Source organism: Pinus tabuliformis, chromosome 2_1 (genome assembly GCF_031772625.1).
Source record: "Pinus tabuliformis cultivar Carrire ecotype Pingquan chromosome 2_1, CPIR1, whole genome shotgun sequence".
NCBI lineage: Eukaryota > Viridiplantae > Streptophyta > Pinopsida > Pinales > Pinaceae > Pinus > Pinus tabuliformis.
The window spans coordinates 887,364,150-887,379,017 of NC_142299.1; the positions used below are offsets into that span (position 1 = coordinate 887,364,150).

The window sequence follows — 14,868 nt, forward strand, 5'->3', positions numbered from 1 at the left end:
TTTACCCCATACCACTAACATATTGGGTTTCCAATATCATTCCAGTGACTAAAAAGAAAGGAACCATACATGTCTATGTTGATTATAGAGATATTAATCGAGCTTGTCCTAAAGATAATTACCCTACTCCCTTTATCGACCAGATTATCGATGAATGTGCTGGGAGTGAAATATTTTCCTTTATGGATGGATTTTCTGGATATAACTAGATTAATATCCTTCCTACTGATCAACATAAGACTGCCTTTATCTATCCTTGGGGAAATTTTGCCTATAAAAAGCTTCCTTTTGGCCTTAAAAATGTTGGTGCAACCTTCCAAAGGGCCATGTCTTATGCTTTCCACGATATCAAAAATATTGTTCAGCCATATCTTGATGATTTACCCACACACTCATCTAAATGTCAAGACCATTCGACTCACCTTCGGGCGATTTTTATTTGCTGCCGACACTATAATATTTGGTTAAATCCTCATAAATGTGTCTTTTGCATTGAATCTGGTCATCTCTTAGGATTCGTAGTGTCCAAAGAAGGCATCTGAATTGATCCTCTTAAGGTGGAGGCCATTGTCAATCTACCACCTCCATCTTCTTTACACCAACTTTAGAGTTTGCAAGGGAAGACAAACTTTCTTCGTCGCTTCATCCCGAACTATGTTGAGATTTTCAAGGGTTTTACTCACCTTTTGAAGAAAGGGGTCCCATTCATTTGGGATGACATTGCCCAGAAATCCTTCGATGCTTTAAAGATTGCACTCATTAGCGCACCTTTGTTGCATCCTCCTAATTACCATCGTGATTATTTCCCATACTTGGCCGCCACTGATAGTAAAATTTCTATGGTATTAGTTCAAGATGATGACGACGGAAATGAACATGTGGTATACTACTTGAGCCGTAATCTCTTTGATGCTGAGATTCAATATGCCCGTGTAGAGAAGTTGGCATTGACAACAGTTCATGTTGTCCAACGTTTTCACCACTACATCCTCTTGCAGAAAATTATAGTGATATCTAATTGTAACCCCATGAGTTATATTATGCCTCATCAGTTTCTTGGGGGAAAATAATCCAAATGGATTGTCATCCTACAGGAATTCGACATAGAGTTGACTAAAGCTAAGTCATAGAATCACTAGTTTTTGCTGAATTGATTTGTGATCTTCCCTCTGCATATACGACTATTGTATTGATGAGATGATTCTTGATGAATCTTTATTCCTTATTAGCACCCACGATCCATGGTATGGATACATTATCATATATCTCCAAACTCAGACTTTTAGACCAGAGTTTCCTCGCTCTAAGAGACGTCGAATCCAGTACCAATCCCAACCTTATCGTATTCTTGGGGATACCTTATACCGTCATGGTGTGGATTCAGTCCTTCGACTGTGTTTGACACATGAGGAAGCTGAGAAAGCTTTAAATGATTGCCACTCTGGAGCCTGTGGCAGTCATATGTCAGGATACACAATAGCTCAAAAGATCCTTCAAACCGACTATTTTTGGCATTCCATCTTCAAAGATTACATTCTTGCAATAGAAAAATGTCACGCTTGCCAAATATAACCGGAAACAACAAACCCAACTCGCTCCTTTACACCCATTTATTACCATTGCTCCATTTGCAAAATGGGGCATTGATTTCATGACTTGTAACCCTCACTCGGCTGGGGGGCATGGGTACATCATCGTTGTTGTGGATTATTTCAAAATATGGGCCGAGGCAATGCCTACATACAATGCTAACGGTAAAACTACAACCTTATTCCTATTTAATCATGTCATAGCTTGGTTCGTTATTCCGCAAGCCATAGTCATCGACAAGGCCTCCCATTTCTGTAATTACATGATTACAAAACTCACTACTCAATTGGGCTTACATCACGACAGATCAATTCCATATTACCCACATGCCAATGGTCAAGTTGAAGCTGTCAACAAATTTGTGGTCACTATGCTTCAACGAACTATTGGGATGAATAAAAAGAATTGACATCTTATGCTTTTTTTGACCCTTTGGGAATATCAAACTGCTACTAAAATGGCAACCAGATTCACACCTTTCCAATTGGTGTATGGTCTGGAAGCCACTCTACCCATTGAGTGTGAGATCCCATCATTGAAGCTAGTTGTCAAACTACTTCCTGGTACTTCACCTAAAGAAGAACGGTTGCTTTACTTAGAATGTCTTGACGAGACTCTCCGAATTTCTGCATTGGTAACTGAGATTCAAAAAAGACGAGTTAAAGCCCAATATGATAAAACTATGACCCCTCGTGCATACGTGGAAGGTGACTTGGTATTATTGTACGATCAAGATAACGATAAATTAGGAGCCGGAAAGTTTGAACCCATGTGGCATGGGCCCCTTATTGTCAAACACATATTACAAAAGGGTGAATATGAGTTAGTTGATTATGATGGAAATTAGTTGTCTGAGCCCCACAATGGGCTCTACCTGAAAAAGTATTATGCTTAATCTTGTGTAGATACTTTGTACATTAGTGTGTTGTCTTTTGGTGTGATTGTTTGCATTTTTGCAAACATGTTTTCCCCTGCTTACCTCGTGTTCCACTTGGTTTGCAGATGTCGACGAACCCTCTTCCTTATGTGGGTTTCATTGATGGGGCACTCTTTTCTCCCAATAATGAGTTAGTGAGTTTATAGGGTATATGTCTAGGACACACAACTAACAATATAGTAGAATATAGTGTGGTCATCGAACTACTGCCAGAAGCTATTGCTCTTGGTATTAGAGCGTTGGTTGTTAAAATTGAATCACAACTCATTGTATTACAATTAAAAATGTATTATTCTCTCAGAAACCCTCACATTTTAAGAATGTATTTGCATGTTCGTCTCTTGGAAAGAAATTTTGATTACATAACATATCAACACATTCCAAGACATCTAAATACATTGAATGATGCATTAGCTAATCATGTTTTAGATCGACATTTGCAACATATGTAAAATAAAACCATGATACAATAGGAAAATTAGATATATAAGGTAAAACATGTACATATAGATCACCATATAGAGTTTGCAAATGTTTTTACATCAAAAATCAAAATTGGTGTTCTGAGACACATGGCTTCTCGAGCCTACATAAGTGAAAAAACTAAGACTAGAGACATGTCTATCCACCAACATGATGCTCATGATAACATGATATAGCCCTAACAACTCGGCCCAATAGCTGACGTAGTCTAGTTGATACCCCCGTGGTATGCCTCTGATACCAAGTGGCACCTCATCAATAGTAGCATAATCTGGAATGCCTCTAGTCAAGGCCTCTAGATTGTGCTCCACCTCCACCATAAGATCAACTCCTTCAACATATGGTGCATCCTTGAGTTGTCGTGCTGCCCTCCTCGCTATCGGAGAAACCCCTGGAGGTCTCTCTGGTCCCACATCTGCAAAATATCACAAATCTCGATCTCAGTTCAAATAATTAAAAAGCATTAAAAGAAAAACTTAAAAAATAGTTCTTTACCTGAGTCATTCCACTGCATTCCAGGTGGCAGTGGGAGATCAGGATTTCCTCATAAATCTGTCCCAACATAGGCCCAATCATCCACCATGATGAGCTACTAACATAGCCATACAAAGAATGTAGGTGGAAAGGACATTTGTTTCCCACCTCCATGATGAGGCATCCCTGGGTTTGAGGGTTTCTACCTCCACCCACTGATATCTGAATAATGGAATATGCTAAAGAAAGAACGTTAGCAAAATTGATCTGTAGCCAAATTGTTTGAGTTTACCTATCTTGCACCTAGTAAGCTAGTCTTTGAGATTGGCTATTAGTCCTTAACTCCAGTTGAACACAGTCGGATTGAGGCAATCCACCGCATACTGAAAGTGGGATTTTCTCGCCTCATGGAGAAGTTGGGCCCTGTTGTAGTGGCTACAACCACCCTCCAAAATTTTGGCCTACACCCCATTTCAGAGCCTCCTTTGAGAGATTCACTTGATCGCTGCACGCACTTAGGTTCACTCCGTGAGCTCGTGTGAGTCTTCGCACCCACCTTGCTTGATCATTCCACCCAATATTTTGCATGTTGATGTCATTGTCATGCTTGCGACTGAGCTCTAGTCATACTCAAGGTCTTCGCTTCGTGTATTCATGTTGTGTTCGCTATGTAAACATATGTCGTACTCACACACGAGGTCACATACATTGTCGTGCATGCATCATCACGATCGACCAACGATCAACCACAAGTGTCACGTTTGCCGCTTACACCGTTGACTAGTCATGTTGAGCATGTGTGTCTAGATGGTTTGAGTCGTCTCGTCGTCTAGTCATGTAAGTGTGTGTTTGCAAGGTCACGTATGCATCTCTCGCTCGTTCACACACTTAGTCACTTTATTGAAGTTCTGACGATCGGATTCCCCTTTGACCACCAGACCATCACCCCACCATCGACTCGATCGACTGTCACTCAGAACAGTGTAGAAGCACCAAGCAAATCATTTCAAGTTGCGTTGTCTGCAAGCAAATAAATCAACCTTCATGCTGGTCAACCAGAGATTTTGACCCGGCAGCAACCCCGGGACTAACTCCCCTCAAAAATTGCGCAGAGGCTACAGACCTTACCCACTCTGCTGACTGAGAAAATTGCGCAGACAGGCCGGACAGACACCCAATGCTTGTCCCTGTCTCCCTCAGAAAATTGCACAGTTTTTCTAGCCAGCCCTCCCAACAGTCGACCGGCTGCTCATCCAGAAAATTGCGTAGTTTTCATGAGCAATCCCTCTGCTGCCCAGCAGTTCGCTCAGCTCAAAAACTGCGCAGAGGTGACCAGCAAGCTAGCCTCCCAGTATTAGCGCATTTCTTCCTGCTAGTAGCTCCTGGCAGCCAACTGACAGTTCCCCTCAGGAATTACCTAGTTTTTGCTGCCAAGCTCCCAACAACTGACTGCTAGTTCCCCTCAGGAATTGCGCAGTTTTTGCTGTCAGTGACCCAGCAGTTGACTGCCAGTTCCCCTCAGGAATTGCATAGTTTTTTCTGCCAGTGACCCAATACATGAATACTAGTTCCCCTCAGGAATTGTGTAGTTTTTCTGCCAGGCTCCCACTGCCCGCTCATTCCAAAAAGTGCACAAGTTTTTCCTACCCATCCTTCCCGCAACCCGGACTGTTCCTCCCAAAAACTGCACAGTTTTATCCTCCAGCTGAGCCAGATCCCGCGAATAGTCACTATCGATCCGGATTTCCCATCATCATCACTCACTGACTCCTGCGCAGTTTTCATCGTTCCTCGAGCTTCCATCCCAACTCACAACCTTGTCTCCTCTCCTGGTCACCTACATTCGAAATGATCACACATCATGGTAGACTAGGAATTTTTTGGATTTGATGTCGTCTCATCATGAGTGACTGCAGATACAGGTACACAAATAAACATGGCCCGACAACAAATGGGATGAATGAAGGGAGCACATGCAAAGGGACATGTTTGCCAACGGATGAACAAACGATCCATGAAAAGAGATGTTCTCGCGAATGGATGATCATGCAAAGATGTCTTCACAGATGGACAGATGGGCAAACAATGCAAACTATGTTCATGGACGGACAGATGGACGAACATGCACTTTTCGTGAACGGACAAACCTGTCAAGCCTTCCAACATACAAGCAAGGAGCAATGTGCGAATGCAACATCAAGCGAACCCAACGACCATCGAAGACTCTGCGCATGTTTCCATGCAGAGGTGAATCTATGACACACCATGAGGACATCCATCACCAAAAACATTACAACTCGACATGCACACCAGCAGCAACACGAATGTAACAACATTGTCATGTCGAGTCTTGTCATGAGTCATGTTTTCCACACCTCTACTATGGGCCATACTGTCAAACAATGTAATGTAATGTGGAAGTCCAAGAGACCCACTTGTTGTATGAAGAGTCATGTAAAGTCGAAAATTCATGGAAGTCAAACAATCATGAAGGCAGTCGACTAGCCAGAAGGTCCAGTTTCACCCTTGGCTATAAATACCCACTCATTTGTACATGCAAAGGAATTTTTCACCTCAGCTCCTCCCACATAGCCTTTAGAGTCTATAATATTTTCTTTGAGGAGTAATTAGTGGCTCCAACGCCCTGATCATGAGGTTAGTGATGTATGGTGTAACGATGTGTCTTGGAAATTTCGCTTAATTCAGAAGCTTGCTATCAGGCTAGCACATTTTCACACATGTATTGTAATTGTTGTAAGAAAAACTTGAACACTTGTAATGCATGTTGCTTTAACCTATGTTTAACACTTGAACTAATTCACTTGTTGTAATACATATATGTTAATGAAAACGTTTTGTATATGTTGTTAACGTTTTCTCACCCGTGTTGACTACTCTCCCGGACATCAAACAGACCTTTGACATAAAACTTGCTATAACAACCGTTGCACTCACATGGACTAATCCATTGAGTGTTATACGTGTTATCTTCCCTTGTGTGTTGTGACTACTACATCCGTGTGGACTGTTCCGTCGGAAGTTGTGCATGTCTTGTTGTGTTGTGTGTTCCTAGCAGAGTTGGGACTTCTCCCAACTGACTTGGGACTCACTCCCACCCTCTCCCTCTATTGTGAAAGAGCCATTGACACAAGTGACAGTTAAAATCACCAGGCACAGAAACTTCGCTTCTCGAAAGACAAAGAATACCACTCTCATGTGTTGACAAGTAAGAGTTGAGGCAAATATTAAAGATAATGGCAACCGGGACATCATACCATATGGGACTCCCACACCAAATGGTGTGAGGTCTACTTGGGACTTCATACCGGGGTGATCCCCTGAATGTTGGCGGGGCCAGCACCATCAACATTTCTAGTGCTAGAAGGAGGGCCGCCAGTTGTATTTTGTTGAACGTCCTCTCACACTCACTCATCAACCATCTGGTCAAGGCAGTAACTTGTACTCCCTCTCACCTACGCGCAACTCTGCAGTTGGTTACTTCTCACCTCCCATGACTAAGCACGAGATCCCATATCATCAACTTTTCTCTACCTGTCCCACACCCACCAGTGCGTGAAAGCAGTCGGACTTATCCCAGGCATACAACATCTCTCATACGCATCAAGGAAGCCAAAAGCCACTCCCACATGGGTTGTTGTATCATCAGTAGAAGAAGCAATTCTTTCCACCCTTGAAGGTCTGGCAAAAACTATTGAAGACAGAGAGGAACATTTGGTCTTCCAACAAGGGGAACAAGGCACTCTTATGATCTTGGGATTAGACTCCAGTACATGAGGCAAAGGGGAAGGCAGCAGAGGAGGTGGAGGTGGAGACAAACCAACAGACTGAGAGTCAAAATTGTCAAACTCTGAAAGAGTGGAGGAGGATGAAGAAGAAGAAGAGATGGCTAACCCAAATCTGGAATGGATGACTCAGGGACCATTGACTTTCCTTGTTGTTTTGCACAAGATGCCGAAGCGAGCAGAGAGAATGAACATCAAGTTCAATCCTGACAGCATGGTGAAGGCAGAAGACCATCTTGATAATTTCTACCTGTAGTTGCAGACCCTTGAGGTACGACATGATGATGTAGCTTGTAGATTGTTTCCATGTACCTTGGACAGTCGTGCAGCTGCATGGTATCACAACCTCCCACCAAACTCCATAGAGAATTGGGGTGCATTCAAATGCATGTTCCACTATTGTTATTATTGTGCCCTTACATTATTATTGTTATGTCGGCTCTGATTATATTATGACCCCTTAGACTCCTATATATAGAAAGGAGGTCTTCTCATTTGTATCATGGAAGAATTGTTCATTTGTGTAATGTAAAGGAGGTTGCCCCCTCGAAAAGGCTTATTTTGAAGGTGTTTATCTATCTTTTCTATCTTTTTGTGAGTTGGTTTCATAACATATTGTAGCTATTGTAAGACTAATCTTGAACACTTGTAATTCATGTGGCTTTAACCTGTGTTTAACACTTGAACTAATTCACTTGTTGTAATACACATATGTTAATGAAAATGTGTTGTATATGCTATTAACGCTATCTCGCCCGTGTTGACTACTCTCCCAGACATCAGACAGACCTTTCACATAAAAATTGCTATAACAACCGTTGCACTCGCAAGACTAATCCACTGAGTGTTATATGTGTTATCTTCCCTTGTGTGTTGTGACTACCGCATCCATGTGGACTGTTCCGTTGGAAGTTGTGCATGTCTTGTTGTGTTGTGTGTTCTTAGCAGAGTTGGGACTTCTCCCAACTGACTTGGGACTCACTCCCACCCTCTCCCTCTACGGTGAAAGAACCATTGACACAAGTGACACTTACAATCACCAGGCACATGAACCTCACTTCTCGAAAGACAAAGCAAACCACTCTCCTGTGCTGACAAGTAAGAGTTGAGGCAAATATTTAAGATAATGGCAACCGGATCATCATACCGGATGGGACTCCCACACCAAACAGTGTGAGGTCTAGTTGGGAATTCATACCGGGGTGATCCCCTAAATGTTGGTGGGTCCAACATCGTCAACAGGCCCCAACCACTTGAGCTATAGTGTAGATAATTGTTCTTAATGGAAGATTTGTGATGGTTTTCATGTCTATATTCCCGCTTTTTGTCTTGTAGGAACCATGGCAATGTCTCACTATTAGCATGTCAGTGCTTTCCCCTCCAGCATGATAACCATACAATTGAACTAATTGTCCTCTCTTGGACAAACTAGTGATAAAGTATAATTTTCCAACTTCTATGTCAAGCTCTTGGTCCCCTATTATAAACATCTAGCAGTCTACATCCCACAATCCTACCAAGTATTGCAATAATTCGTCTTGGGCTCTGATCCTAGGGGTAAAGAAAAACTTAAGAAATCCACATGCACGAAGAGCCCTTATGCAATTAAGATCCTGCGATGCCTCATGATATTCTTCTTCATGGCCTCTTTCTTTCCTCTCAATAGCCATTTTCTCAAAGAATAACCTGTAAAACATCATTGAATAAGGTTTTAATTAGATGCCATGAAGGAAAATTTGCAAAACAATCAGTAATTTTGAGGATCAATTGAAAAATTTTACTTTGTGGCGCCAACGCGTTTGTACCCAATCTTTTCAATGGTGCCATTAAGCTCAGGGAGGGCAGCGTGATCTCGATGGGTAAAAGTCGATTTGGCCTCCCTCGACTTAATTTTTCTTCAAACCCTTCTAGCTACCTATTATATGGGTTAAACTACCTAAAATTACTATTAAATTGTAGAGGAAGGACAAATCTCCTCCCTGTGGCAACTTGTTTGTTGAATGGTGCCTTGGATCGATCACACTCCTCGCCTAAAGATTGGGGGAATTTAGGGCAAAATGTGCTCTCCAATTCACAAAATGACAAATGGTAATTTTATTTTTACTTTTGGAGTTTATTTTTAAAAAAATTAAGTATTTTTACCATTTAAGGCATATTTTTACCTATATTTTCATATTTGTCTCGAACCAGGTAACGTTTTTTCACATGTGTAGCGACAGGTTATTACTAATTAGCGATGATAATTGATTTTGGATGAACTATCGAGTTTTATTTTATCACTTTTTCGGACTCGTAAAAAATAAACGAAAAAGGAACCCCCTTGGAGTCATCTTTCAGCTCTTTTCTGACTCTCGAAATATGAAAAGATTGTCGAGCACTTGTCTTTTCAAACTCGTAAAAGTAAATGAAAAGACGTCTACTCAATATAAGTTTAACCCTTTTCTATACTAAGATAGACTAGTTACGAAAAAGGAATACCTTCGTCACGCATGGCTAAGAGGTTCTCTTGAGTATTATTTTCTACCTTTTGGGCTTAAGATACTATCTACGAAAAGGGACATCTAGATTTTTATTTTCATCTCTTTTTCAAACTCTCTAAACATGAAAAATATGTTGAGTAACCCCTCTATCAGACTCGTAAAACTAAAACGACGAAGGACTTGTCACCATGACGAGACTGAGCTACTCCTTCCTAGGGCTCATTAAAAATAATAGGGTGGATTCATCCAAAGGACGAACTTATATGACAAGCATATGGTATCCTCTTCAATCTTGCGATTAAAAATAAAGAGGTACTCGCTAGAAATAGTGGTGAAAAATGGAAGGAAACATATAACATGTATTTTGTATAAAAGGCAACATATCGCTCTTGAACATGACACTTATCTGTATCTCGTGTTGGGTTTAGGTTATCCTCTCTTCGTCACTTGCCTTACTGGATTTGGGGAATCTATTTGCCTCTCATATGATTATATCTTATTGTCACCATGACCTCTAATCCTATTCTGAGTCAAATGCTACCAAATTCCAAAGTCGTGTTGCCAATATGTTCAATAGAAGTTCCATCGGCAAATTCAAACCACTTATACCCATTTTGACTTTTTTTGCATCAATCCTGAATCACTCTTTCCAACTTTGTGAAATCCTGTATTTAGTGTCGATGATGTGGGAAACATTATGGACCTGCTTCGACAGATCACTTCTTGTTGACTCCAACTCATTATATAGGAAGATGATCTAAGAACTCCCTTTTAGTACCTTGGAGCTTGCATGCCTCAATGGTAGGTTCTTCACATTCGATGATAAGTTCACATCACTGGCCTTCAATCGAATGATTCTGCGAGTGTTCAACTTTAGCCTCATTATTCACACTCGTGGATTATGTTATTGTACCTTGAGAGCCATCATCATCATTGGTGGTTTATCTCATGCATGTTAATGGTTTACATCATTGACCGATAATCAGGTGGTTTCAACCATGTTCGACTTCGACACATCTATTCACATGGTGGGATTTGTACTTTGGTTGGATCGAGAGAGAGATGAAGACCCTAGGTTTCATCTAATAATTCTAGGTTGTGTGGAGTTATTAAGTATTCATGATTATACACATGATCCCTTTTATTCAGATGGTTGCATCCATGCCGTGGATTCATGTATTGTTAGATGCCTACTCAGATATGTATTATTAGGCATACTTACATCAGATATGTCAAATATATTATATTATGTTCGATTTGCAAGTCTCCTAATAGTGTTTCTCTAAGTCCTTTCCTTGGCTTGTAAAGCACTTCAACCATCACTTCTCGTTCTGCCTTCATGCTTTAGGGGGGATCTGTTATATAGTATTTTTTCACACTCCCCGTCTCGTATCCTGAAGTGTTGAAATTTGTGTCATTAATGCCACAAATGCCACAAAATGATGAAATTTCAGTGTATTCACTATGAAAGATGTTCAGAAGCATCCCTGAAGAAAAGAAGAAGACTTGCCTTGAAAGAATTCTGAAGAACTTGTCAAAAACCTTATTTTTCAAGACCATCATGTTTTTCATAACTAGTGACCCGTGCTGATCACTTTTACACTATACTCTCCTAGCTCTACCAGTGTGACTTTTATCAGGAAAATCCACATTGGTCCTCTTAAGGAATTTTTTCCCAAAATGGAGGAGAAGCTTCTCTTACTAGAAGTCTCGAGAACAGCGTGTTACAGGTAGATGAGGATTGGAACGAGACCTCACATTTATGGACCTAGATCCTCTTTCCATGGATCTCTCCCTTGAGATGTGGAACTCCTCCATCTTTTAATGGATCCTTAACTCCCTCTCCTTCCCTATAAATGAATTTCCCACCTTCCACTATTGGTGGTTATCATCCTAGTGTTGAACTATGCCCAATTGCTGCCCATTTTGCTAAGGAGAAAGGAGTGCTTGAAGGTTAAGGCTAGTATTTGGAAACTCATATAAAGGAGGCTTCCAACATCAAGGCTTAAGTGATTGTAATGCTCCCCTTACCATTTATTAATAATACATTATGTGTTTGCTTTCCATAAATTTGTTAATTATTGCTCATTTAGTGTAATACTCCTTGATCTGTTACATGATTTATATTGGAATGAATTTTTCTATGTATGTGTTTGTTGTCTCCACGTGATCTTCCTTGCAGGTATTCATACATAACTGTGAAGAGGAGATTGATCTTGGAAATGAAAGAATCAAGGACAACACCAATGGATGTTAACATCAGAGTGAGATAGGTCATTTATCCTCCTTTGTGTTTTCTGGTATAAACTGTGAAACTTTACATATATTTGTCTTTGTTTGTTGCTAGATCCTCCCATAGGACTAGAGGGATCATTTTTGTCCGCAAAAAGGATTTCTTGCACAACATGGGCTCTGGGCCTGAAAAAGTGGCTCAAATCCCAAGGATGCTAGCACAACACTAAGAAAAATAGTCCCTATACTTTGGCATGCCTTGTCTAAGAGCATCCAGAGCCTCATGGACGCTGGCAGGCCTATAGCATGGGAGCGTCTAGGGGTCAAGTGGTCCAAAATATCAGTGGGACCCAGGGGATGGTTGACAGAAAGGTTGGGATTGTTCCTGAGGGTCGTAATGCTGATGTTGAAGGTTTGTATGGTCTGTTTCCGTCAGTTCCACTTCCTTAACGTAACTTAGGAGGTCAAATCATATCATAGTGGCCTCTCATCACATGTTTACCTCAGTTGGCTGGTTACTTGGGTAGATGTGGGAGGAGGGTGTTATAGAGTGGTATCAAAGCATGTTTCACCCCTCGGACAAGATGGGCGGTGTGTTGGTCATGCATTCATGTTGGTTTCATATGTGTTCCTTATGCTTGTAGTCTATGTGCTTGTTGCATTTGCATGGTATTGATCATCGCTGTAATGATGTCGCCATGTGAAGGTTGATGGTGTTGTTGTTGGATGTGTCTTCATGAGTGTATGGTTGTATATGCATTTGTTATGCATGTTAGTGTTTATATGTTGTTATTCATGCATTGTCATGGTTATGGTTATGCGTGTATGGTAGGTCAGACATGCATTATGAGGTCATTGTATGCAATGAGGTCATTATGATGTTATTGGTATGTTATGATGCTAATGTGTTCGCTGAGATAGAGCAGGAGATGCAGATCGATAAAGTGAAGTTGCAACATTGGACCTCAAGGTAAGAGCACGTCGTCATACAGGTTTGTATGTTGGGCATGCAGGGATGTAGGTTAAGGATTGTTATATGCATTATGGTTATGTGTATGAATTTCATTTTATTGATGTCATGGTTACATACATGATAGATGATAGTTGATTAGTGTAGTCATATGCACATGTTTCAGATAGTCATGAATGATAGTAACCTATGGTTGTATGCATTGCTATTGTTTTTCTATGATAGTCCACTTGATGATTACGTTATATGTCGTTGATGAACATGTTATATGTTAACTTGTTGTCATTATATGATATTTAGCTTGATGATTAGGTTATATGTTGTTGATGAACAAGATGTATAACTTGTTGTTGTTATATGTTAGTTAACTTGATGATTAGGGTTATAACATATGTATCATGCTAAATTGGATTGGTCTATGAAAATGGTTAGGGTTATTACATTAAGGTATGAGTTAATATGTTGTGATATTATGTCATACTAATCTAGACTGACTGTGCAGATGTGATTATTATGTCCGAATGATAATTGTTTATGAGTTTATGATGTGAACATGTTAGTTAGTGACTGTTATGGATATCATGATCTTATTTGTGTTTGAGTTGATGTGTTGTGAAGTTATATCATGCTAACTAGATTGATTGTGCAAACAAGATAGCCTCCCCTGAGATACATTAAGGTATGAGTTTGCTTATGTAGTATATTTGGTGCTTCATTGTTTTATTATGTCGTCTAGTTGGTGTTTGAGTGTTTGGTGTCTATTATGTCATATAATTGATTTATCTAACGTGGTACGTTTATAGTTTGTTGAATGTTTGATTTATTGAATGATATGAGTATGTTTCTATAAGATTTCTTGATTAAATGATGTTGTTTTAAGATGATCGTACTAATACATATGTGTTGAGACAATTGATATGTACTTGATTGTAGTAGCTAATAGTTGTAGCATTATGTCTAATGACTATGAGTTGACTATGGATTATGACATGATTGTTAGTCTTGGTAAAGGTTGATTTCAAATTGATAGATATGATTGTCTTGATATTTAGAACATGTGGTTGACATGAGTAGACAGTTGCAGGAAACATGCTTGGTATTAACATGACAAGGTAACAATTGATGTGTTTATATAGCTAATAGTTGGGTGATGTGACAGTACATAGTAAGCCTCGATTACAATGAGGAAAAAAGGCAAAAGAAAGGAATTTGGGAAAGAATTCCTTTGGCTATGTTTTGAAACCTTAATTCCAAACAAATGAGTGCTTTGCATACCAGAAGTCTTCTTAACCCTAATTTGTCTGAAATTATGTGGATATGTGCTATAGTCATGAACATGTATTTGACAAGTATATTAGCTAATTTCCAGTTGTGAATGGATTCATCAAGGGAATTGGAGCCCCTTAAGAGATGGCATGGACGTCTTCAGTTATGAGGAAATTTGCTTGGCATGACAAGGTAAGGTAGCTAGTATGTTTTTATGTTTATTTATGCACTGACAGTTATGTGTTCATGGCAATATGATGCAAGGGATTGCATGGAAAAGGGACTGCCATGAAATATTGAAGAAGGGTAAGGTTGAGCTTTCCTTTGGAAGCGATGGGAACCATGGGGATTGAGTCATGGTGTTTATTGTTAGTCTTGTGCTTTTGGTATTTTGTGATTTTCTTGTGCTTGATTTGCAGTTTTGTTATGTCTAGTGCATGATCATGCCACTTTGTTTGTGGTGTCGTATTGTTATTGGTTTTCATGGTTTTCTTCTTGTTTGTTTCTTGTGCTTGCCTTTTAAGTTTTGAGTCTTGGGAATTGGTTGGGAAAGAGGAAAGTTAGTGGAGCTCGGAGAGAGCTGAATGAAATCCAGTAGGCAATGTAAGACTCAGATGAAGCCGGTGCATGTAT

The 14,868-nt window shown here is 40.1% G+C and overlaps 1 protein-coding gene across 1 annotated transcript; it reads left to right on the plus strand.

The window, feature by feature from the left end:
• Window positions 1–2,047: 2,047 nt before the first annotated feature.
• LOC149203493 (uncharacterized) lies at window positions 2,048–2,437 on the plus strand. Its single transcript, XM_089401897.1, has one exon. It carries the CDS (start codon window positions 2,048–2,050, stop codon window positions 2,435–2,437), a length of 390 nt encoding a protein of 129 aa, XP_089258023.1.
• The last annotated feature ends 12,431 nt before the right edge of the window (window positions 2,438–14,868 follow it).

Excerpts from the sequence above, each read along its gene's own strand:
- LOC149203493 (XM_089401897.1), top strand. The coding sequence starts at position 2,048 with ATGGCAACCAGATTCACACCTTTCCAATTGGTGTATGGTCTGGAAGCC.